Here is a 25,754-nt window from a genome sequence, read left to right on the forward strand (position 1 = left end):
GTTATAACCCATGGTGATAACATAGTGTTATAACCCTTGGTGATAAACCAGTGTTATATCCCATGGTGATAACCCAGTGTTATAACCCATGGTGATAACCAAGTGTTATAACCCATGGTGATAACCCTGTGTTATATCCCATGGTGATAACCCAGTGTTATAACCCATGGTGATAACCCAGTGTTATAACCCATGGTGATAACCCAGTGTTAAAACCCATGGTGATAACCCAGTGTTATATCAAATGGCAATAACCCAGTGTTATAACCCATGGTGATAACCCAGTGTTATATCCCATGGTGATAACCCAGTGTTATAACCCATGGTGATAACCCAGTGTTATAACCCATGGTGATAACCCAGTGTTATAACCCATGGTGATAACCCAGTGTTATAACCCATGGTGATAACCCAGTGTTATAACCCATGGTGATAACCCAGTGTTATAACCCATGGTGATAACCCAGTGTTATAACCCATGGTGATAACCCAGTGGTATAACCCATGGTGATAACCCAGTGTTAAAACCCATGGTGATAACCCAGTGTTATAACCCATGGTGATAACCCAGTGTTATAATCCATGGTGATAACCCAGTGTTATAACCCATGGTGATAACCCAGTGTTATAACCCATGGTGATAACCCAGTGTTATAACCCATGGTGATAACCCAGTGTTATAACCCATGGTGATAACCCAGTGTTATAACCCATGGTGATAACCCAGTGTTATAACCCATGGTGATAACCCAGTGTTATAACCCATGGTGATAACCCAGTGTTATATCCCATGGTGATAACCCAGTGTTATAACCCATGGTGATAACCCAGTGTTATATCCCATGTTGATAACCCAGTGTTATAACCCATGGTGATAACCCAGTGTTATAACCCATTGTTATAACCCAGTGTTATATCCCATGGTGATAACCCAGTGTTATAACCCATGGTGATAACCCAGTGTTATATCCCATGGTGATAACCCAGTGTTATAACCCATGGTGATAACCCAGTGTTATAACCCATGGTGATAACCCAGTGTTATAACCCATGGTGATAACCCAGTGTTATAACCCATGGTGATAACCCAGTGTTATTACCCATGGTGATAACCCAGTGTTATAACCCATGGTAATAACCCAGTGTTATAACCCATGGTGATAACCCAGTGTTATAACCCATGTTGATAACCCAGTGTTATAACCCATGGTGATAACTCAGTGTTATAACCCATGGTGATAACCCAGTGTTATAACCCATGGTGATAACCCAGTGTTATAACCCATGGTGATAACCCAGTGTTATAACCCATGGTGATAACCCAGTGTTAAAACCCATGGTGATAACCCAGTGTTATAACCCATGGTGATAACCCAGTGTTATAACCCATGGTGATAACCCAGTGTTATAACCCATGGTGATAACCCAGTGTTATAACCCATGGGGATAGCCCAGTGTTGCAACCCATGGTGATAACCCAGTGTTATAACCCATGGTGATAACCCAGTGTTATAACCCATGGTGATAACCCAGTGTTATATCCCATGGTGATAACCCAGTGTTATAACCCATGGTGATAACCAAGTGTTATATCCCATGGTGAAAACCCAGTGTTATAACCCATGGTGATAACCCAGTGTTATAACCCATGGTGATAACCCAGTGTTATAACCCATGGTGATAACCCAGTGTTATAACCCATGGTGAAAACCCAGTGTTATAACCCATGGTGATAACCCAGTGTTATAACCCATGGTGATAACCCAGTGTTATAACCCATGGTGATAACCCAGTGTTATAACCCATGGTGATAACCCAGTGTTATATCCCATGGTGATAACCCATGGTGATAACCCGGTGTTATAACCCATGGTGATAACCCAGTGTTATATTCTATGGTGATAACCCAGTGTTATAACCCATGGTCATAACCCAGTGTTATAACCCATGGTCATAACCCAGTGTTATAACGCATGGTGATAACCCAGTGTTATAACCCATGGTGATAACCCAGTGTTATATCCCATGGTGATAACCCAGTGTTATAACCCATGGTGATAACCCAGTGTTATATCCCATGGTGATAACCCAGTGTTATAACCCATGGTGATAACCCAGTGTTATAACCCATGGTGATAACCCAGTGTTATAACCCATGGTGATAACTCAGTGTTATAACCCATAGGGATAACCCAGTGCTATAACCCATGGTGATAACCCAGTGTTATATCCCATGGTGATAACCCAGTGTTATATCCCATAGTGATAACCCAGTGTTATAACCCATGGTGATAACCCAGTGTTATAACCCATGGTGATAACCCAGTGTTATAACCCATGGTGATAATCCAGTGTTATAACCCATGGTGATAACTCAGTGTTATAACCCATGGGGATAACCCAGTGCTATAACCCATGGTGATAACCCAGTGTTATATCCCATGGTGATAACCCAGTGTTATATCAAATGGCAATAACCCAGTGTTATAACCCATGGTGATAACCCAGTGTTATAACCCATGGTGATAACCCGGTGTTATAACCCATGGTGATAACCCAGTGTTATAACCCATGGTGATAACTCAGTGTTATAACCCATGGGGATAACCCAGTGCTATAACCCATGGTGATAACCCAGTGTTATATCCCATGGTGATAACCCAGTGTTATAACCCATGGTGATAACCCAGTGTTATATCCCATGGTGATAACCCAGTGTTATAACCCATGGTGATAACCCAGTGTTATATCCCATGGTGATAACCCAGTGTTATAACCCATGGTGATAACCCAGTGTTATAACCCATGGTGATAACCCAGTGTTAGAACCCATGGTGATAACTCAGTGTTATAACCCATAGGGATAACCCAGTGCTATAACCCATGGTGATAACCCAGTGTTATATCCCATGGTGATAACCCAGTGTTGTATCCCATGGTGATAACCCAGTGTTATAACCCATGGTGATAACCCAGTGTTGTAACCCATGGTGATAACCCAGTGTTATAACCCATGGTGATAACCCAGTGTTATAACCCATGGTGATAACTCAGTGTTATAACCCATGGGGATAACCCAGTGCTATAACCCATGGTGATAACCCAGTGTTATATCCCATGGTGATAACCCGGTGTTATATCCCATGGTGATAACCCAGTGTTATAACCCATGGTGATAACCCAGTGTTATAACCCATGGTGATAACCCAGTGTTATAACCCATGGTGATAACCCAGTGTTATAACCCATGGTGATAACTCAGTGTTATAACCCATGGGGATAACCCAGTGTTATAACCCATGGTGATAACCCAGTGTTATATCCCATGGTGATAACCCAGTGTTATAACCCATGGTGATAACCCAGTGTTATAACCCATGGTGATAACTCAGTGTTATAACCCATGGGAATAACCCAGTGTTATAACCCATGGTGATAACCCAGTGTTATATCCCATGGTGATAACCCAGTGTTATAACCCATGGTGATAACCCAGTGTTATAACCCATGGTGATAACCCAGTGTTATAACCCATGGTGATAACCCAGTGTTATAACCCATGGTGATAACCCAGTGTTATAACCCATGGTGATAACCCAGTGTTGTAACCCATGGTGATAACTCAGTGTTATAACCCATGGTGATAACCCAGTGTTATAACCCATGGTGATAACCCAGTGTTATAACCCATGGTGATAACCCAGTGTTATAACCCATGGTGATAACCCAGTGTTATAACCCATGGTGATAACTCAGTGTTATAACCCATGGTGATAACCCAGTGTTATAACCCATGGTGATAACCCAGTGTTATAACCCATGGTGATAACCCAGTGTTATAACCCATGGTGATAACCCAGTGTTATAACCCATGGTGATAACCCAGTGTTATAACCCATGATGATAACCCAGTGTTATAACCCATGGTGATAACCCAGTGTTATAACCCATGGTGATAACTCAGTGTTATAACCCATGGTGATAACCCAGTGTTATAACCCATGGTGATAACCCAGTGTTGTAACCCATGGTGATAACCCAGTGTTATAACCCATGGTGATAACCCAGTGTTATAACCCATGGTGATAACTCAGTGTTATAACCCATGGGGATAACCCAGTGCTATAACCCATGGTGATAACCCAGTGTTATATCCCATGGTGATAACCCGGTGTTATATCCCATGGTGATAACCCAGTGTTATAACCCATGGTGATAACCCAGTGTTATAACCCATGGTGATAACCCAGTGTTATAACCCATGGTGATAACCCAGTGTTATAACCCATGGTGATAACTCAGTGTTATAACCCATGGGGATAACCCAGTGTTATAACCCATGGTGATAACCCAGTGTTATATCCCATGGTGATAACCCAGTGTTATAACCCATGGTGATAACCCAGTGTTATAACCCAGTGTTATAACCCATGGTGATAACCCAGTGTTATAACCCATGGTGATAACTCAGTGTTATAACCCATGGGAATAACCCAGTGTTATAACCCATGGTGATAACCCAGTGTTATATCCCATGGTGATAACCCAGTGTTATAACCCATGGTGATAACCCAGTGTTATAACCCATGGTGATAACCCAGTGTTATAACCCATGGTGATAACCCAGTGTTATTACCCATGGTGATAACCCAGTGTTATAACCCATGGTAATAACCCAGTGTTATAACCCATGGTGATAACCCAGTGTTATAACCCATGTTGATAACCCAGTGTTATAACCCATGGTGATAACTCAGTGTTATAACCCATGGTGATAACCCAGTGTTATAACCCATGGTGATAACCCAGTGTTATAACCCATGGTGATAACCCAGTGTTATAACCCATGGTGATAACCCAGTGTTAAAACCCATGGTGATAACCCAGTGTTATAACCCATGGTGATAACCCAGTGTTATAACCCATGGTGATAACCCAGTGTTATAACCCATGGTGATAACCCAGTGTTATAACCCATGGGGATAGCCCAGTGTTGCAACCCATGGTGATAACCCAGTGTTATAACCCATGGTGATAACCCAGTGTTATAACCCATGGTGATAACCCAGTGTTATATCACATGGTGATAACCCAGTGTTATAACCCATGGTGATAACCAAGTGTTATATCCCATGGTGAAAACCCAGTGTTATAACCCATGGTGATAACCCAGTGTTATAACCCATGGTGATAACCCAGTGTTATAACCCATGGTGATAACCCAGTGTTATAACCCATGGTGAAAACCCAGTGTTATAACCCATGGTGATAACCCAGTGTTATAACCCATGGTGATAACCCAGTGTTATAACCCATGGTGATAACCCAGTGTTATAACCCATGGTGATAACCCAGTGTTATATCCCATGGTGATAACCCATGGTGATAACCCGGTGTTATAACCCATGGTGATAACCCAGTGTTATATTCTATGGTGATAACCCAGTGTTATAACCCATGGTCATAACCCAGTGTTATAACCCATGGTCATAACCCAGTGTTATAACGCATGGTGATAACCCAGTGTTATAACCCATGGTGATAACCCAGTGTTATATCCCATGGTGATAACCCAGTGTTATAACCCATGGTGATAACCCAGTGTTATATCCCATGGTGATAACCCAGTGTTATAACCCATGGTGATAACCCAGTGTTATAACCCATGGTGATAACCCAGTGTTATAACCCATGGTGATAACTCAGTGTTATAACCCATAGGGATAACCCAGTGCTATAACCCATGGTGATAACCCAGTGTTATATCCCATGGTGATAACCCAGTGTTATATCCCATAGTGATAACCCAGTGTTATAACCCATGGTGATAACCCAGTGTTATAACCCATGGTGATAACCCAGTGTTATAACCCATGGTGATAATCCAGTGTTATAACCCATGGTGATAACTCAGTGTTATAACCCATGGGGATAACCCAGTGCTATAACCCATGGTGATAACCCAGTGTTATATCCCATGGTGATAACCCAGTGTTATATCAAATGGCAATAACCCAGTGTTATAACCCATGGTGATAACCCAGTGTTATAACCCATGGTGATAACCCGGTGTTATAACCCATGGTGATAACCCAGTGTTATAACCCATGGTGATAACTCAGTGTTATAACCCATGGGGATAACCCAGTGCTATAACCCATGGTGATAACCCAGTGTTATATCCCATGGTGATAACCCAGTGTTATAACCCATGTTGATAACCCAGTGTTATATCCCATGGTGATAACCCAGTGTTATAACCCATGGTGATAACCCAGTGTTATATCCCATGGTGATAACCCAGTGTTATAACCCATGGTGATAACCCAGTGTTATAACCCATGGTGATAACCCAGTGTTAGAACCCATGGTGATAACTCAGTGTTATAACCCATAGGGATAACCCAGTGCTATAACCCATGGTGATAACCCAGTGTTATATCCCATGGTGATAACCCAGTGTTGTATCCCATGGTGATAACCCAGTGTTATAACCCATGGTGATAACCCAGTGTTGTAACCCATGGTGATAACCCAGTGTTATAACCCATGGTGATAACCCAGTGTTATAACCCATGGTGATAACTCAGTGTTATAACCCATGGGGATAACCCAGTGCTATAACCCATGGTGATAACCCAGTGTTATATCCCATGGTGATAACCCGGTGTTATATCCCATGGTGATAACCCAGTGTTATAACCCATGGTGATAACCCAGTGTTATAACCCATGGTGATAACCCAGTGTTATAACCCATGGTGATAACCCAGTGTTATAACCCATGGTGATAACTCAGTGTTATAACCCATGGGGATAACCCAGTGTTATAACCCATGGTGATAACCCAGTGTTATATCCCATGGTGATAACCCAGTGTTATAACCCATGGTGATAACCCAGTGTTATAACCCATGGTGATAACTCAGTGTTATAACCCATGGGAATAACCCAGTGTTATAACCCATGGTGATAACCCAGTGTTATATCCCATGGTGATAACCCAGTGTTATAACCCATGGTGATAACCCAGTGTTATAACCCATGGTGATAACCCAGTGTTATAACCCATGGTGATAACCCAGTGTTATAACCCATGGTGATAACCCAGTGTTATAACCCATGGTGATAACCCAGTGTTGTAACCCATGGTGATAACTCAGTGTTATAACCCATGGTGATAACCCAGTGTTATAACCCATGGTGATAACCCAGTGTTATAACCCATGGTGATAACCCAGTGTTATAACCCATGGTGATAACCCAGTGTTATAACCCATGGTGATAACTCAGTGTTATAACCCATGGTGATAACCCAGTGTTATAACCCATGGTGATAACCCAGTGTTATAACCCATGGTGATAACCCAGTGTTATAACCCATGGTGATAACCCAGTGTTATAACCCATGGTGATAACCCAGTGTTATAACCCATGATGATAACCCAGTGTTATAACCCATGGTGATAACCCAGTGTTATAACCCATGGTGATAACTCAGTGTTATAACCCATGGTGATAACCCAGTGTTATAACCCATGGTGATAACCCAGTGTTGTAACCCATGGTGATAACCCAGTGTTATAACCCATGGTGATAACCCAGTGTTATAACCCATGGTGATAACTCAGTGTTATAACCCATGGGGATAACCCAGTGCTATAACCCATGGTGATAACCCAGTGTTATATCCCATGGTGATAACCCGGTGTTATATCCCATGGTGATAACCCAGTGTTATAACCCATGGTGATAACCCAGTGTTATAACCCATGGTGATAACCCAGTGTTATAACCCATGGTGATAACCCAGTGTTATAACCCATGGTGATAACTCAGTGTTATAACCCATGGGGATAACCCAGTGTTATAACCCATGGTGATAACCCAGTGTTATATCCCATGGTGATAACCCAGTGTTATAACCCATGGTGATAACCCAGTGTTATAACCCAGTGTTATAACCCATGGTGATAACCCAGTGTTATAACCCATGGTGATAACTCAGTGTTATAACCCATGGGAATAACCCAGTGTTATAACCCATGGTGATAACCCAGTGTTATATCCCATGGTGATAACCCAGTGTTATAACCCATGGTGATAACCCAGTGTTATAACCCATGGTGATAACCCAGTGTTATAACCCATGGTGATAACCCAGTGTTATAACCCATGGTGATAACCCAGTGTTATAACCCATGGTGATAACCCAGTGTTGTAACCCATGGTGATAACTCAGTGTTATAACCCATGGTGATAACCCAGTGTTATAACCCATGGTGATAACCCAGTGTTATAACCCATGGTGATAACCCAGTGTTATAACCCATGGTGATAACCCAGTGTTATAACCCATGGTGATAACTCAGTGTTATAACCCATGGTGATAACCCAGTGTTATAACCCATGGTGATAACCCAGTGTTATAACCCATGGTGATAACCCAGTGTTATAACCCATGGTGATAACCCAGTGTTATAACCCATGATGATAACCCAGTGTTATAACCCATGGTGATAACCCAGTGTTATAACCCATGGTGATAACTCAGTGTTATAACCCATGGTGATAACCCAGTGTTATAACCCATGGTGATAACCCAGTGTTATAACCCATGGTGAAAACCCAGTGTTATAACCCATGGTGATAACCCAGTGTTATAACCCATGGTGATAACCCAGTGTTATAACCCATGGTGATAACCCAGTGTTATAACCCATAAGTATAACCTAGCAGTCAAAACCAAGCCACATGAGACTGGTTCCTACTATAAAAATGATAAGAACTGCCCAGTACACTCAGTCTGAGAGTTACTGCCCAGTACACTCAGTCTGAGAGTTACTGCCCAGTACACTCAGTCTGAGAGTTACTGCCCAGTACACTCAGTCTGAAAGTTACTGCTCAGTACACTCAGTCTGAGAGTTACTGCCCAGTACACTCAGTCTGAAAGTTACTGCCCAGTACACTCAGTCTGAGAGTTACTGCCCAGTACACTCAGTCTGAGAGTTACTGCCCAGTACACTCAGCCTGAGAGTTACTGCCCAGTACACTCAGTCTGAGAGTTACTGCCCAGTACACTCAGTCTGAGAGTTACTGCCCAGTACACTCAGTCTGAGAGCTACTGCCCAGTACACTCAGTCTGAGAGTTACTGCCCGGTACACTCAGTCTGAGACTTACTGCCCAGTACACTCAGTCTGAGAGTTATTGCCCAGTACACTCAGTCTGAGAGTTACTGCCCAGTACACTCAAGCCAAATATATAAGAATAGATAATGGAAGCTAATATGAAGTAACGAGGAGAACTTAGCACAAGCGCAGTAAGTCTACATACATAAACAAAACACATGATGAAGGTGAGGATAAGAGGGGAAAGCGATGATGTGAAACGGTCTGACGTGGAAAGTGGAGAAGAGGGGAGAGGAGAGAAGAGGAGAGAAGGAAAAGATAATAGCAACAAGGTGCATCCTGGTGGTGGAGAAGAGCCGTGTCGTCAGTAGGTCCCTCTGAGTCAACAACACTGGGAGGCTGGCATCACCATCTGTGTCTCTCCCTCCTCCCGCGGGTCTTGACGGTGTCGACCGTGCATGACGACACTTTTGTACAGTTCAGGACATTTATCAGAGGAAACGTTTCGCCACGAGGAGCTTCTTCAGTCCTAATAGAGAGATAACTAAGAACGAGTATATACAGCGGCAGGAGTCAGGTGGTCAGTTGCGAGAGGGTAGTAGTAGTAGTAGTAGTAGTAGCAGTAGCAGTAGTAGTAGTAGTATTAGTAGCTGCAGTAGTCGTAGTAGCAGTAATAGTAGCAACTGCAACAATAGCAGTAGTAGTAGTAGTAATAATAGTAATAGTAGTAGTAGTACTACAATTTTGGTGAGATGGATTGTGTTTAAGAGCTGTGTCAACATCACATTACAGCAGCCTCAACAATGGATAATTTGGATACAGTGTAATTTGCGGAGTTTTGATGGATAGTGTTACTGGCAGCAATCAGGGCAGCCTCTATCCACCTTCGTCATCGTAAATCTTCGTGAGGTGACTCGGTGGCCTGGTGGCTAAAGCTCCCGCTTCACACACGGAGGGCCCGGGTTCGATTCCCGGCGGGTGGAAACATTTCGACACGTTTCCTTACACCTGTTGTCCTGTTCACCTAGCAGCAAATAGGTACCTGGGTGTTAGTCGACTGGTGTGGGTCGCATCCTGGGGGACAAGATTAAGGACCCCAATGGAAATAAGTTAGACAGTCCTCGATGGCGCACTGACTTTCTTGGGTTATCCTGGGTGGCTAACCCTCCTGGGTTAAGAATCCGAACGAAATCTTATCTTATCTTACATTCCTCAATGCTAAGGTTACTCACAGTATGTCACTAACAATCATGGAATCATAGGTTAAGTCAGGATACGATCAGGCATCATCGTGGCTAGTTAAACTAGTGAGAAATTTTGCTTTGAACAATAAAAGGAGTCTCCCGAGTGAGACTGGATGCACTAGGTAGTTACATCTTTCCTTAACTAATTCACAAATCCTCCCTGGACCATTATCAAGGATGCCATGGTTCGGGAAAAGTCGAGAAAATGGTGAAAAACGTGTTTCCAAATTGTGCGTTAGTTAGCAACTTTATTGTGACTTCCATAGTGCGTTAGTCAAGTCTTGTTCATTCACACCACCAGCTGACGTTACATCATCACGGTGATCGTTATCAACTTACTCGTTAACAAAACTCATAAAGCCTTTGCATGAGAGGTTTACCACGCATGGCAGGGCAGTGTACAGTGAGGCTGGCATAACCTCATCTTTCCACACTGTCCCACCTACACCAGGGGGGATTATTTTTATTTATATTCTATTTTATTAACACAGCGACAGTTTCCCACCGAGGCAGGGTGACCCACCGAGGCAGGGTGACCCACCGAGGCAGGGTGACCCACCGAGGCAGGGTGACCCACCGAGGCAGGGTGACCCACCGAGGCAGGGTGACCCACCGAGGCAGGGTGACCCACTGAGGCAGGGTGACCCACTGAGGCAGGGTGACCCGCCGAGGCAGGGTGACCCACTGAGGCAGGGTGACCCGCCGAGGCAGGGTGACCCACCGAGGCAGGGTGATCCACCGAGGCAGGGTGACCCACCGAGGCAGGGTGACCCACCGAGGCAGGGTGACCCGCCGAGGCAGGGTGACCCGCAAAAGAAGAAACTCTATCATCATCATTCACTCCATCACTGTCTTGCCAGAGGCGCCCTTATACTACCGTTAAAAAACTGCAACATTAACACCCCTCCTTCAGACTGCAGACACTATACTTCTCACCTCCAGGACTCAAGTCCGGCCTGCCGGTTTCCCTTCATAAATGTTACTTTGCTCACACTCCAACAGCACCTCAAGTCATAAAAACCATTTGCTTCCACTCGCTTCTATCTGTTATTCTGCTGCTTCAGCATTATAATAATTTCTAAACTTTGTAAAACTATGGTGAAAATCTACCATCTTGAGGACTTAATCATTTCCGAAATACAAAAACAACAAAGAGTATAATAATACACCAGTTAAACTGATCGCTTTATATTTCGGCATCTTAGTTGACTCTTTTTCATGTTATGAATCAGAAATATAGTGTCCATACTGAGCGATATTTTAGTGTCCATTACCAGAGTTTATTACGCTGTTTTGTGTGGATATCTTAAGTAGCGTTTGAATGTTTTTCTTAAAAGGCAGTATAGGTTTTTTTTCCCCACAGATGTTGGCTTTTAGCCAAGGTAGGCACAATTTTTTTTTCATTCTCCCAATTTATAAACATGTATGTCGTCCACAGGTGCGGGCTGATGGGGGTCGAGCCTGGGTGTGAGACCGTGCAGGACCTGACCTTGGATTACCCTAGCTGCTGCCCGACCCTCTCTTGTCCTAACCTAGACAATGAAGCTTTGAAGGGAGACGAGTACGAAGAGTTCACTAACTGGATCGGCGAGTACTACGACCAGCCCCTCCCGGTAGCCTAAACTTGGCCGCCTGAAGTGTTTCCTGGAAGTGCCTTCCAGGAAAGTTCCAGGAATTCTCCAGGATTCCTGATGGGCTTTGAAAGGGATATTCTAGGATTCCAGGTTAGCTTTAAAAGGCTTGCAAAAAGACTTGAAGAGTGTTCTTGGATTCCAAAGAGAAATGTCCCAAGAATGTTCCAGGAATCCATACGGGAAAGTTAGTTCACTTGGATTGCACACTGGCTTACGAGAATGTTATCTCCACTCTAAGCCACTTCTGGAATATCTCAAATGAGTTACACTCAAGCCATGGAATAGTTCAGCCAATGTGCCCTTATGTAATTTATATCACTTAAGAAAATTTCATAGATTTCTAGATAGCGCCAATATTATTTTTGTTAATTAAGCATGTCAGTGTTTATTTATTTTTGTACAGAATGTGTAGTGTGTTAGAGTTGTAGTATTGTGTGCCAAGAGAGTTTCCAGTGAATGGCAGTATCGTCAGGGTAACAGTGTAGTCAAGTCTGTGCACTGGTACACAGTAACTCTCCCGATCTTGAGGGATCCTGCTCCCGAAGGAGCGCTCCCACACCACTGCTAGATACACCCACACCAGTGCTGGATACTCCCACACCAGTGCTGGATACCCCCACACCAGTGCTAGATACTCCCACACCAGTGTTGGATACTACCACACAAGTGCTGAATACTCCCACACCAGTGCTAGATACTCCCACACCAGTGCTGGATACTCCCACACCAGTGCTGGATACCCCCACACCAGTGCTAGATACTCCCACACCAGTGTTGGATACTACCACACAAGTGCTGAATACTCCCACACCAGTGCTAGATACTCCCACACCAGTGCTGGATACTCCCACACCAGTGCTAGATACTCCCACACCAGTGCTGGATACCCCCACACCAGTGCTAGATACTCCCACACCAGTGTTGGATACTACCACACCAGTTCTGAATACTCCCACACCAGTGCTAGATACTCCCACACCAGTGCTGGATACTCCCACACCAGTGCTAGATACTCCCACACCAGTGCTGGATACTCCCACACCAGTGCTGGATACTGCTACACCAGTGCTAGATACACCCACACCAGTGCTAGATACATCCACACCATGCTGGATACACCCACACCAGTGCTGGATACTACCACACCAGTGCTGGATACTCCCACACCAGTGCTGGATACACCCACACAAGTGCTGGATACTCCCACACCAGTGCTGGATACTACCACACCAGTGCTGGATACTCTCACACCGGTGTTGGATACGCCCACACTAGTGCTGGATACACCCACAGTAGTGCTGGATACACCCACACAAGTGCTGGATACTCCCACACCAGTGCTGGATACTACCACACCAGTGTTGGATACTACCACACCAGTGCTGGATACTACCACACCAGTGCTGGATACTCCCACACCAGTGCTAGATACTCCCACACCAGTGCTGGATACTACCACACCAGTGCTGGATACTCCCACACCAGTGCTGGATACACCCACACCAGTGCTGGATACTCCCACACTAGTGATGGATACTCCCAAACCAGTGCTGGATACTACCACACCAGTGCTGGATACTCCCACACCAGTGCTGGATACTCCCAAACAAGTGCTGGATACTACCACACCAGTGATGGATACTCCCACACCAGTGCTGGATACTCCCACACCAGTGCTGGATACTCCTGCACCAGTGCTGGATACTCCCACACCAGTGCTGGATACACCCCCACCAGTGCTAGATACACCCACAATAGTGCTGGATACACCCACACCAGCGCTGGATACTCCCACACCATGCTGGATACACCCACACCAATGCTGGATACTACCACACCAGTGCTGGATACTCCCAAACCAGTGCTGGATACACCCATACTAGTGCTGGATACACTCCCACCAGTGCTGAATACACCCACAATAGTGCTGAATACACCCACACAAGTGCTGGATACACCCCACCAGTGCTGGATACACCCACAATAGTGCTGGATACACCCACACAAGTGCTGGATACACCCACACCAATGCTGGATACTATAACACCAGTGCTGGATACTCCCAAACCAGTGCTGGATACTCCCAAACCAGTGCTGGATACTACCACACCAGTGCTGGATACTCCCACACCAGTGCTGGATACACCCACACTAGTGCTGGATACACCCCCACCAGTGCTGGATACACCCACAATAGTGCTGGATACACCCACACAAGTGCTGGATACACCCACGCAAGTGCTGGATACTCCCACACCAGTGCTGGATAACCCTGCACCAGTGCTGGATATTCCCACACCAGTGCTGGATACACCCACACCAGTGCTGGATACACCTCAACAGTGCTGGATACACCCACACCAGTGCTGGATACACCCCAACAGTGCTGGATACACCCACACTAGCGCTGGATACACCCCCACCAGTGCTGGATACACCCACACCAGTGCTGGATACACCCCCACCAGTGCTGGATACACCCACAATAGTGCTGGATACACCCACACCAGTGCTGGATACACCCACACCAGTGCTGGATACACCCACACCAGTGCTGGATACACCCACACCAGTGCTGGATACACCCCCACCAGTGCTGGATACACCCACAATAGTGCTGGATACACCCACACCAGTGCTGGATACACCCACACCAGTGCTGGATACACCCACACCAGTGCTGGATACACCCACACCAGTGCTGGATACACCCACACCAGTGCTGGATACACCCACACCAGTGCTGGATACACCCACACCAGTGCTGACTGCCTCTCAGGCGCTGCATGACACCTGCGGGTTTACCGCTTTCCCCATGAACGTAATAATGTGTTTTTCTTTTTATTTACTAATTTATTTAATTCTATTTAATCTGTCATTAGCAAATTCATTATTTACATTTTGAAATTCATGAATTTCGGTGTCATTGTTAACTATATTACCAATGTTACAATGTTACAATGGATTAAAGTCCTCTGTTAGAACTCTTGACGTATCCCGTTGGTATCTGGCTGTATCCCTTTGGTATCTGGCTGTACCCCTTTGGTATTTGGCTGTATCCCTTTGGTATCTGGCTGTATCCCTTTGGAATCTGGCTGTATCCCTTTGGTATTTGGCTGTATCCCTTTGGTATGTGGCTGTATCCCTTTGGTATCTGGCTGTATCCCTTTGGTATGTGGCTGTATCCCTTTGGTATGTGGCTGTATCCCTTTGGTATGTGACTGTATCCCTTTGGTATTTGGCTGTATCCCTTTGGTATGTGGCTGTATCCCTTTGGTATCTGGCTGTATCCCTTTGGTATCTGGCTGTATCCCTTTGGTATGTGGCTGTATCCCTTTGGTATGTGGCTGTATCCCTTTGGTATCTGGCTGTATCCCTTTGGTATCTGGCTGCATCCCTTTGGTATCTGGCTGTATCCCTTTGGTATGTGGCTGTATCCCTTTGGTATGTGGCTGTATCCCTTTGGTATCTGGCTGTATCCCTTTGGTATCTGGCTGTATCCCTTTGGTATGTGGCTGTATCCCTTTGGTATCTGGCTGTATCCCTTTGGTATCTGGCTGTATCCCTTTGGTATGTGGCTGTATCCCTTTGGTATGTGGCTATATCCCGCTGGTATCTGACCTCCCGGCTTCAGTTCATACTAGGTAAGGCATCAGTACAAATTTTTGCCTCATGTGTGCCTCTACTCTCAAATTTGTTTTCTTATTGACACATTACACAAATAACTCGTCCCTGCCTTCCTCTCCTGTAAACACTGCCTCCCTTACCTTCGTGTGTTAGTGTGTTACTAGTTAATGTTCCGAGTCAAACCGAAATGTCGTCAGGAAGGTTCTTTCTCTATGTGGGAGTTATTTGTGTATTGTTCTAGTCATGGTATTGTGACTGTTCGTATTGACACTGACATTGTAAGGAGGGAGAGCTTAGCTTCAAGAGTTTCACCCGCAGTGAGGCTTGGTTGATGGTTGTAACACAGGGAGTAGCCTGAGATAATGGTTGTAATGCAGGGAGTAGACTGAGATGATGGTTGTAACGAAGGGAGTAGCCTGAGATAATGGTTGTAATGCAGGGAGTAGACTGAGATGATGGTTGTAACGCAGGGAGTAGCCTGAGATAATGGTTGTAATGCAGGGAGTAGACTGAGATGATGGTTGTAACGCAGGGAGTAGCCTGAGATGATGGTTGTAACGCAGGGAGTAGACTGAGATGATGGTTGTAACGCAGGGAGTAGACTGAGATGATGGTTGTAACGCAGAGAGTAGACTGAGATGATGGTTGTAACGCAGGGAGTAGACTGAGATAATGGTTGTAACGCAGGGAGTAGACTGAGATAATGGTTGTAACGCAGGGAGTAGCCTGAGATGATGGTTGTAACGCAGGGAGTAGACTGAGATGATGGTTGTAACGCAGGGAGTAGACTGTGATGATGGTTGTAACGCAGGGAGTAGACTGTGATGATGGTTGTAACGCAGGGAGTAGACTGAGATAATGGTTGTAACGCAGGGAGTAGACTGAGATAATGGTTGTAACGCAGGGAGTAGACTGAGATGATGGTTGTAACGCAGGGAGTAGACTGTGATGATGGTTGTAACGCAGGGAGTAGACTGAGATAATGGTTGTAACGCAGGGAGTAGCCTGTGATGATGGTTGTAACGCAGGGAGTAGACTGTGATGATGGTTGTAACGCAGGGAGTAGACTGTGATGATGGTTGTAACGCAGGGAGTAGACTGAGATGATGGTTGTAACGCAGGGAGTAGACTGAGATGATGGTTGTAACGCAGGGAGTAGACTGAGATGATGGTTGTAACGCAGGGAGTAGACTGAGATAATGGTTGTAACGCAGGGAGTAGCCTGTGATGATGGTTGTAACGCAGGGAGTAGACTGTGATGATGGTTGTAACGCAGGGAGTAGACTGTGATGATGGTTGTAACGCAGGGAGTAGACTGAGATGATGGTTGTAACGCAGGGAGTAGACTGAGATGATGGTTGTAACGCAGGGAGTAGACTGAGATGATGGTTGTAACGCAGGGAGTAGACTGAGATGATGGTTGTAACGCAGGGAGTAGACTGTGATGATGGTTGTAACGCAGGGAGTAGACTGAGATGATGGTTGTAACGCAGGGAGTAGACTGAGATGATGGTTGTAACGCAGGGAGTAGACTGAGATGATGGTTGTAACACAGGGAGTAGACTGAGATGATGGTTGTAACGCAGGGAGTAGACTGAGATGATGGTTGTAACACAGGGAGTAGACTGAGATGATGGTTGTAACGCAGGGAGTAGACTGTGATGATGGTTGTAACGCAGGGAGTAGACTGAGATGATGGTTGTAACACAGGGAGTAGACTGAGATGATGGTTGTAACGCAGGGAGTAGACTGAGATGATGGTTGTAACGCAGGGAGTAGACTGAGATGATGGTTGTAACGACGTAAGACGCTGAAGACAAGATGACGAGCAGCTGAAGACAATATATAAGGCAGCTGAAGACAATATATAAGGCAGCTGAAGACAATATATAAGGCAGCTGAAGACAATACATAAGGCAGCTGAAGACAATATATAAGGCAGCTGAAGACAATATATAAGGCAGCTGAAGACAATATATAAGGCAGCTGAAGACAATACATAAGGCAGCTGAAGACAATACATAAGGCAGCTGAAGACAATATATAAGGCAGCTGAAGACAATACATAAGGCAGCTGAAGACAATACATAAGGCAGCTGAAGACAATATATAAGGCAGCTGAAGACAATACATAAGGCAGCTGAAGACAAGATATAAGGTAGCTGAAGACAATATATAAGGTAGCTGAAGACAATATATAAGGCAGCTCAAGACAATATATAAGGCAGCTGAAGACAATATATAAGGCAGCTGAAGACAATATATAAGGCAGCTGAAGACAATATATAAGTCAGCTGAAGACAATATATAAGGCAGCTGAAGGCAATATATAAGGCAGCTGAAGACAATATATAAGGCAGCTGAAGACAATATATAAGGCAGCTGAAGACAATATATAAGGCAGCTGAAGACAATACATAAGGCAGCTGAAGACAATATATAAGGCAGCTGAAGACAATATATAAGGCAGCTGAAGACAAAATATAAGGCAGCTGAAGACAATACATAAGGCAGCTGAAGACAATACATAAGGCAGCTGAAGACAATATATAAGGCAGCTGAAGACAAGATATAAGGCAGCTGAAGACAATACATAAGGCAGCTGAAGACAATATATAAGGCAGCTGAAGACAATATATAAGGCAGCTGAAGACAATATATAAGGCAGCTGAAGACAATACATAAGGCAGCTGAAGACAATATATAAGGCAGCTGAAGACAATATATAAGGCAGCTGAAGACAATATATAAGGCAGCTGAAGACAATATATAAGGCAGCTGAAGACAATACATAAGGCAGCTGAAGACAATATATAAGGCAGCTGAAGACAATATATAAGGCAGCTGAAGACAATACATAAGGCAGCTGAAGACAATATATAAGGCAGCTGAAGACAATATATAAGGCAGCTGAAGACAATATATAAGGCAGCTGAAGACAATACATAAGGCAGCTGAAGACAATATATAAGGCAGCTGAAGACAATATATAAGGCAGCTGAAGACAATACATAAGGCAGCTGAAGACAATATATAAGGCAGCTGAAGACAATATATAAGGCAGCTGAAGACAAAATATAAGGCAGCTGAAGACAATATATAAGGCAGCTGAAGACAATACATAAGGCAGCTGAAGACAATATATAAGGCAGCTGAAGACAATATATAAGGCAGCTGAAGACAATATATAAGGCAGCTGAAGACAATACATAAGGCAGCTGAAGACAATATATAAGGCAGCTGAAGACAATATATAAGGCAGCTGAAGACAATATATAAGGCAGCTGAAGACAATATATAAGGCAGCTGAAGACAATACATAAGGCAGCTGAAGACAATATATAAGGCAGCTGAAGACAATATATAAGGCAGCTGAAGACAAGATATAAGGCAGCTGAAGACAATACATAAGGCAGCTGAAGACAATACATAAGGCAGCTGAAGACAATATATAAGGCAGCTGAAGACAAGATATAAGGCAGCTGAAGACAATATATAAGGCAGCTGAAGACAATACATAAGGCAGCTGAAGACAATATATAAGGCAGCTGAAGACAATATATAAGGCAGCTGAAGACAATACATAAGGCAGCTGAAGACAATATATAAGGCAGCTGAAGACAATATATAAGGCAGCTGAAGACAATATATAAGGCAGCTGAAGACAATATATAAGGCAGCTGAAGACAATATATAAGGCAGTTGAAGACAATATATAAGGCAGCTGAAGACAATACATAAGACAGCTGAAGACAATACATAAGGCAGCTGAAGACAATATATAAGGCAGCTGAAGACAATATATAAGGCAGCTGAAGACAATATATAAGGCAGCTGAAGACAATATATAAGGCAGCTGAAGACAATATATAAGGCAGCTGAAGACAATATATAAGGCAGCTGAAGACAATATATAAGGCAGCTGAAGACAATATATAAGGCAGCTGAAGACAATATATAAGGCAGCTGAAGACAATATATAAGGCAGCTGAAGACAATACATAAGGCAGCTGAAGACAAGACATAAGGCAGCTGAAGACAATATATAAGGCAGCTGAAGACAATATATAAGGTAGCTGAAGACAATATATAAGGCAGCTGAAGACAATATATAAGGCAGCTGAAGACAATATGTAAGGCAGCTGAAGACAATATATAAGGTAGCTGAAGACAATATATAAGGCAGCTGAAGACAATATATAAGGCAGCTGAAGACAATATATAAGGCAGCTGAAGACAATATATAAGGTAGCTGAAGACAATATATAAGGCAGCTGAAGACAATATATAAGGCAGCTGAAGACAATATATAAGGCAGCTGAAGACAATATATAAGGTAGCTGAAGACAATATATAAAACAGCTGAAGACAATGTATAAGGCAGCTGAAGACAATATATAAGGCAGCTGAAGACAATATATAAGGTAGCTGAAGACAATATATAAAACAGCTGAAGACAATGTATAAGGCAGCTGAAGACAATATATAAGGCAGCTGAAGACAATAAGGCAGCTGAATACAATATATGAGGCAGCTGAAGACAATATATAAGGCAGCTGAAGACAATGTATAAGGTAGCTGAAGACAATGTATAAGGTAGCTGAAGACAATGTATAAGGTAGCTGAAGACAATGTATAAGGCAGCTGATGACAAAACATAATGCAACTGAAAACAATATATGAGGCAGCTGAAGACAATATATAAGGCAGCTGAAGACAATGTATAAGGTAGCTGAAGACAATGTATAAGGCAGCTGAAGACAATGTATAAGGTAGCTGAAGACAATGTATAAGGTAGCTGAAGACAATGTATAAGGTAGCTGAAGACAATGTATAAGGCAGCTGAAGACAATATATAAGGCAGCTGAAGACAATGTATAAGGTAGCTGAAGACAATGTATAAGGTAGCTGAAGACAATGTATAAAGTAGCTGAAGACAATGTATAAGGCAGCTGAAGACAATGTATAAGGCAGCTGAAGACAATGTATAAGGTAGCTGAAGACAATGTATAAGGTAGCTGAAGACAATGTATAAGGTAGCTGAAGACAATGTATAAGGCAGCTGAAGACAATATATAAGGCAGCTGAAGACAATATATAAGGCAGCTGAAGACAAGATATAAGGCAGCTGAAGACAATATATAAGGCAGCTGAAGACAATATATAAGGCAGCTGAAGACAATGTATAAGGTAGCTGAAGACAATGTATAAGGCAGCTGAAGACAATATATAAGGCAGCTGAAGACAATGTATAAGGTAGCTGAAGACAATGTATAAGGCAGCTGAAGACAATGTATAAGGCAGCTGAAGACAATATATAAGGCAGCTGAAGACAATATATAAGGCAGCTGAAGACAATATATAAGGCAGCTGAAGACAATGTATAAGGCAGCTGAAGACAATATATAAGGCAGCTGAAGACAAGATATAAGGCAGCTGAAGACAAGATATAAGGCAGCTGAAGACAATATATAAGGCAGCTGAAGACAATATATAAGGCAGCTGAAGACAATATATAAGGCAGCTGAAGACAAGATATAAGGCAGCTGAAGACAATATATAAGGCAGCTGAAGACAATATATAATGTGACTGAAGACCCTTCAGGTAGACGATATGTAAAATAAGTGAAGACAATGTATAGAATAACTGAGAAGACATAAGGCAGCTGAAGACAAAATGTGCTGAAAACAAAGCGTGGGAACGTGAATAATAATAATAATAATAATAATAATAATAATAATAATAATAATAATAATAATAATAATAATAATAATAATAATAATAATAATAATAATAATAATGAGCCGTGCAGGTAAATAAAAATAAGAAATATGGCAGATGGGACGGAAGACACAGCGGTTTAGCAAGACAATAGCTTCCCTGGCAGCTAAAGCGGCGGTAATGGCAGCTAAGGTTGACTTGCAGCAGCTAGAGATGGTTTTTGTGGGAGTCGAAACGATATTGTAGATAAGGTTGACTTGTGGCAGCTATAAATGGCAGATATGGCATCTATAGGTGATTTATGGCATCTGTAAACGACAGTATTGACAGCTAGGAATGTCTTTAGTGATAACTGAATAACGTCAGATAAAGACAGCCCGGGATGACAGCCGATGGACTGATGACATCGTCTTGACGTCTCTACTGCTGCTGCCTGTACAGGACTGATCCAACCTACTGTGTGGGACAAACATTTCGGAAGAAAGATAACTAACTGATGCACGTGAGGTTTTTCTTGTGACATCATCTCCATGATGAGTCACGTGAGTGAGCAGCCAGCAGCACTCACTCATTCCAGGGAGAGCGCCATGCCCGTAGGGGGGTCATACACAGCCTGGGGAATAACAAGCAATTATATTTGATCCAAGGTAGGGGAGGTTAGCTCTATATTGCCTTTACCAAGAGCAGAATGAATATTAAGAGTCAGTAGAGCCAACTTACACTTACCATCACCATGATACCATGTCAAACATTGTGAATGTTCAACATTATTATTATTATTATTATTATTATTATTATTATTATTATTATTATTATTATTATTATTATTATTATTATCTGAACATGTCACTCATGTTTATTCTTTAGTTATGCTATTATTATTATTATTATTATTATTATTATTATTATTATTATTATTATTATTATTGTTATTGTTATTATTATTATTATTATTATTATTATTATTATTATTATTATTATTATTATTATTATTGTTATTATTATTATTATTATTATTATTATTATTATTATTATTATTATTATTATTATTATTATTATTATTATTATTATTATTATTATTATTATTATTATTCATGGAAAGCGGTAAAGCCGGAGGAGACGCTCAGCTCTTCATTCGCCTGGTCGAGGTTTGATGTTTTTGTGTAGTGCGTGGGAACTATGGTTTAACTTGGTTTATATCATCCAGCAGTGTTGTGGTCTGTATATACTCCCTGTGGGAACTATGGTTTAACTTGGTTTATATCACCCAGCAGTGTTGTGGTCTGTATATACTACCTGTGGGAACTATGGTTTAACTTGGTTTATATCACCCAGCAGTGTTGTGGTCTGTATATACTCCCTGTGGGAACTATGGTTTAACTTGGTTTATATCACCCAGCAGTGTTGTGGTCTGTATATACTACCTGTGGGAACTATGGTTTAACTTGGTTTATATCACCCAGCAGTGTTGTGGTCTGTATATACTCCCTGTGGGAACTATGGTTTAACTTGGTTTATATCACCCAGCAGTGTTGTGGTCTGTATATACTCCCTGTGGGAACTATGGTTTAACTTGGTTTATATCACCCAGCAGTGTTGTGGTCTGTGTATACTCCCTGTGGGAACTATGGTTTAACTTGGTTTATATCACCCAGCAGTGTTGTGGTCTGTATATACTCCCTGTGGGAACTATGGTTTAACTTGGTTTATATCACCCAGCAGTGTTGTGGTCTGTATATACTCCCTGTGGGAACTATGGTTTAACTTGGTTTATATCACCCAGCAGTGTTGTGGTCTGTATATACTCCCTGTACATACTTTTATAACTATGATCTCCTAATAAATGTTTTATATTTGATATAGTTTTGTTTACCAACACATTCTCTGGTATAGTAAGAAGGGCGAATCCACTGCTGTGTTTACTGAAGCTTCTTACATTCTGACGTGATCTCAGAGTGAATGTGAGATCGACTGTTTATTGACACAGTGTCAGTCCTCTAAAGGATAACAAGTCACAATACCATGGCTGGAACAATACACAAATAACAAGTCACAATATCATGGCTGGAACAATACACAAATAACAAGTCACAATACCATGGCTGGAACAATACACAAATAACAAGTCACAATACCATGGCTGCAACAATACACAAATAACAAGTCACAATACCATGGCTGGAACAATACACAAATAACAAGTCACAATACCATGGCTGGAACAATACACAAATAACAAGTCACAATATCATGGCTGCAACAATACACAAATAACAAGTCACAATACCATGGCTGCAACAATACACAAATAACAAGTCACAATACCATGGCTGGAATAACACACAAATAACCTGCACTTAGAAGACAAACTTATTACGATATTTTCGTGTGATCTGGACGATTAACAAGTCACAATAAGGTTCATGTTCAGGTAGGTTTGCCAGGACGGGTCCTGGACTGGGTCTTCTCTATGTAGTGACCCGCAAGTGACTCCCGAAGGAGTGTCGGAGTTGGTACAAGTGATGTACCGTTTACAGTCCTATGGCAGGGGCACTGTGAGCATTCAAGTGGTGTACCGTTTACAGTCCTATGGCAGGGGCACTGTGAGCATTCAAGTGGTGTACCGTTTACAGTCCTATGGCAGGGGCACTGTGAGCATTCAAGTGGTGTACCGTTTACAGTCCTATGGTGGGGGCACTGTGAGCATTCAAGTGGTGTACCGTTTATAGACCTATGGTGGGGGCACTGTGAGCATTCAAGTGGTGTACCGTTTATAGACCTATGGTGGGGGCAGCCCTATGACTACGACTATTATTATTATAATCAAAAAGAAGCGCTAAACCCACTATATATTACTACGAAGGACGTTAGTTTGGCGAGAAGTTTCATACCTAAGGAACGGAGAGAGTTGTTGAGATTTTATAGAGCGGAAGTTTAGGCCAGACAAAGAACGAGAAATTTCACAGGAGAAGAAAGTCTGTTTAGCATGTGAGAGAATGAACTGTAAAGAGTGAAGGAACTGAGGGTCACAAAGCGGAAGTCACGAACTGAGGGTCACAAAAGCGGAGGTCACGAGCTGAGGGTCACAAACCGGAGGTCACCAACTTAGGGTCACAAAAGCAGAGGTCAGCAACTGAGGGTCACAAAGCGGAAGTCACGAACTGAGGGTCACAAAACGGAGGTCACCAACTTAGGGTCACAAAAGCGGAGGTCACGAACTGAGGGTCACAAAGTGGAGGTCAGCAACTGAGGGTCACACAAGCGGAGGTCACGAGCTGAGGGTCACAAAACGGAGGTCACCAACTTAGGGTCACAAATCGGAGGTCACCAACTGAGGGTCACAAAAGCAGAGGTCACCAACTGAGGGTCACAAATCGGAGGTCACGAACTGAGGGTCACAAAGCGGAGGTCACCAACTGAGGGTCACAAAAGCGGAGGTCACGAACTGAGCGTCACAAAGCGAAGGTCACCAAATGAGGGGTCACAAAAGCGAAGGTCACGAACTGAGGGACACAAAGCGGAGGTCATCAACTGAGGGTCACAAAAGCGAAGGTCACTAACTGAGGGTCACAAAAGCAGAGGTCACGAACTGAGGGTCACAAATCGGAGGTCACCAACTTAGGATCACAAAAGCGGAGGTCACCAACTGAGGGTCACAAATCGGAGGTCACCAACTTAGGATCACAAAAGCAGAGGTCACGAACTGAGGGTCACAAATCGGAGGTCACCAACTTAGGATCACAAAAGCGGAGGTCACCAACTGAGAGTTACATGGAGGTCACCAACTGAGGGTCACAAAAGCGGAGGTCACGAACTGAGGGTCACAAATCGGAGGTCACCAACTTAGGATCACAAAAGCGGAGGTCACCAACTGAGGGTCACAAATCGGAGGTCACCAACTGAGGGTCACAAAAGTGGAGGTCACCAACTGAGGGTCACATGGAGGTCACAAACTGAGGGTCACAAAAGCGGAGGTCACCAACTGAGGATCACATGGAGGTCACAAACTGAGGGTCACAAAAGCGGAGGTCACCAACTGAGGGTCACAAAAGCGGAGGTCACCAACTGAGGGTCACAAATCGGAGGTCACCAACTGAGGGTCACAAAAGTGGAGGTCACCAACTGAGGGTCACATGGAGGTCACAAACTGAGGGTCACAAAAGCGGAGGTCACCAACTGAGGGTCACAAAAGCGGAGGTCACCAACTGAGGGTCACAAAAGTGGAGGTCACCAACTGAGGGTCACAAAAGTGGAGGTCACCAACTGAGGGTCACACGGAGGTCACTGAGAAAGAGAAAAATAAGGAAACGTAGTAAGAGAAATAGTGAATTTACATTTTCCAAGTCGGACCGAAACGTCGTCTTAATTAAGTTTGAGTCTCCTGAGTGCTTGTTATTTG

At 43.4% G+C, this 25,754-nt stretch overlaps 1 protein-coding gene across 1 annotated transcript in view; it reads left to right on the forward strand.

Moving 5' to 3' along the window:
* Window positions 1-23,211, forward strand: part of LOC128690654 (U-scoloptoxin(16)-Er13a) — a 63,801-nt gene extending 40,590 nt beyond the window's left edge. Inside the window, exon 3 of the mRNA XM_053779392.2 lies at window positions 11,811-23,211. Within this exon, the coding sequence (XP_053635367.1) occupies window positions 11,811-11,994 (184 nt within the window). The 3' untranslated portion in view covers window positions 11,995-23,211. The remainder of the gene's footprint in view (window positions 1-11,810) is intronic.
* Window positions 23,212-25,754: the final 2,543 nt, after the last annotated feature.

The sequence above is a fragment of the Cherax quadricarinatus genome, chromosome 29 (assembly GCF_038502225.1).
Source record: "Cherax quadricarinatus isolate ZL_2023a chromosome 29, ASM3850222v1, whole genome shotgun sequence".
Taxonomy (NCBI): Eukaryota; Metazoa; Arthropoda; class Malacostraca; order Decapoda; family Parastacidae; genus Cherax; species Cherax quadricarinatus.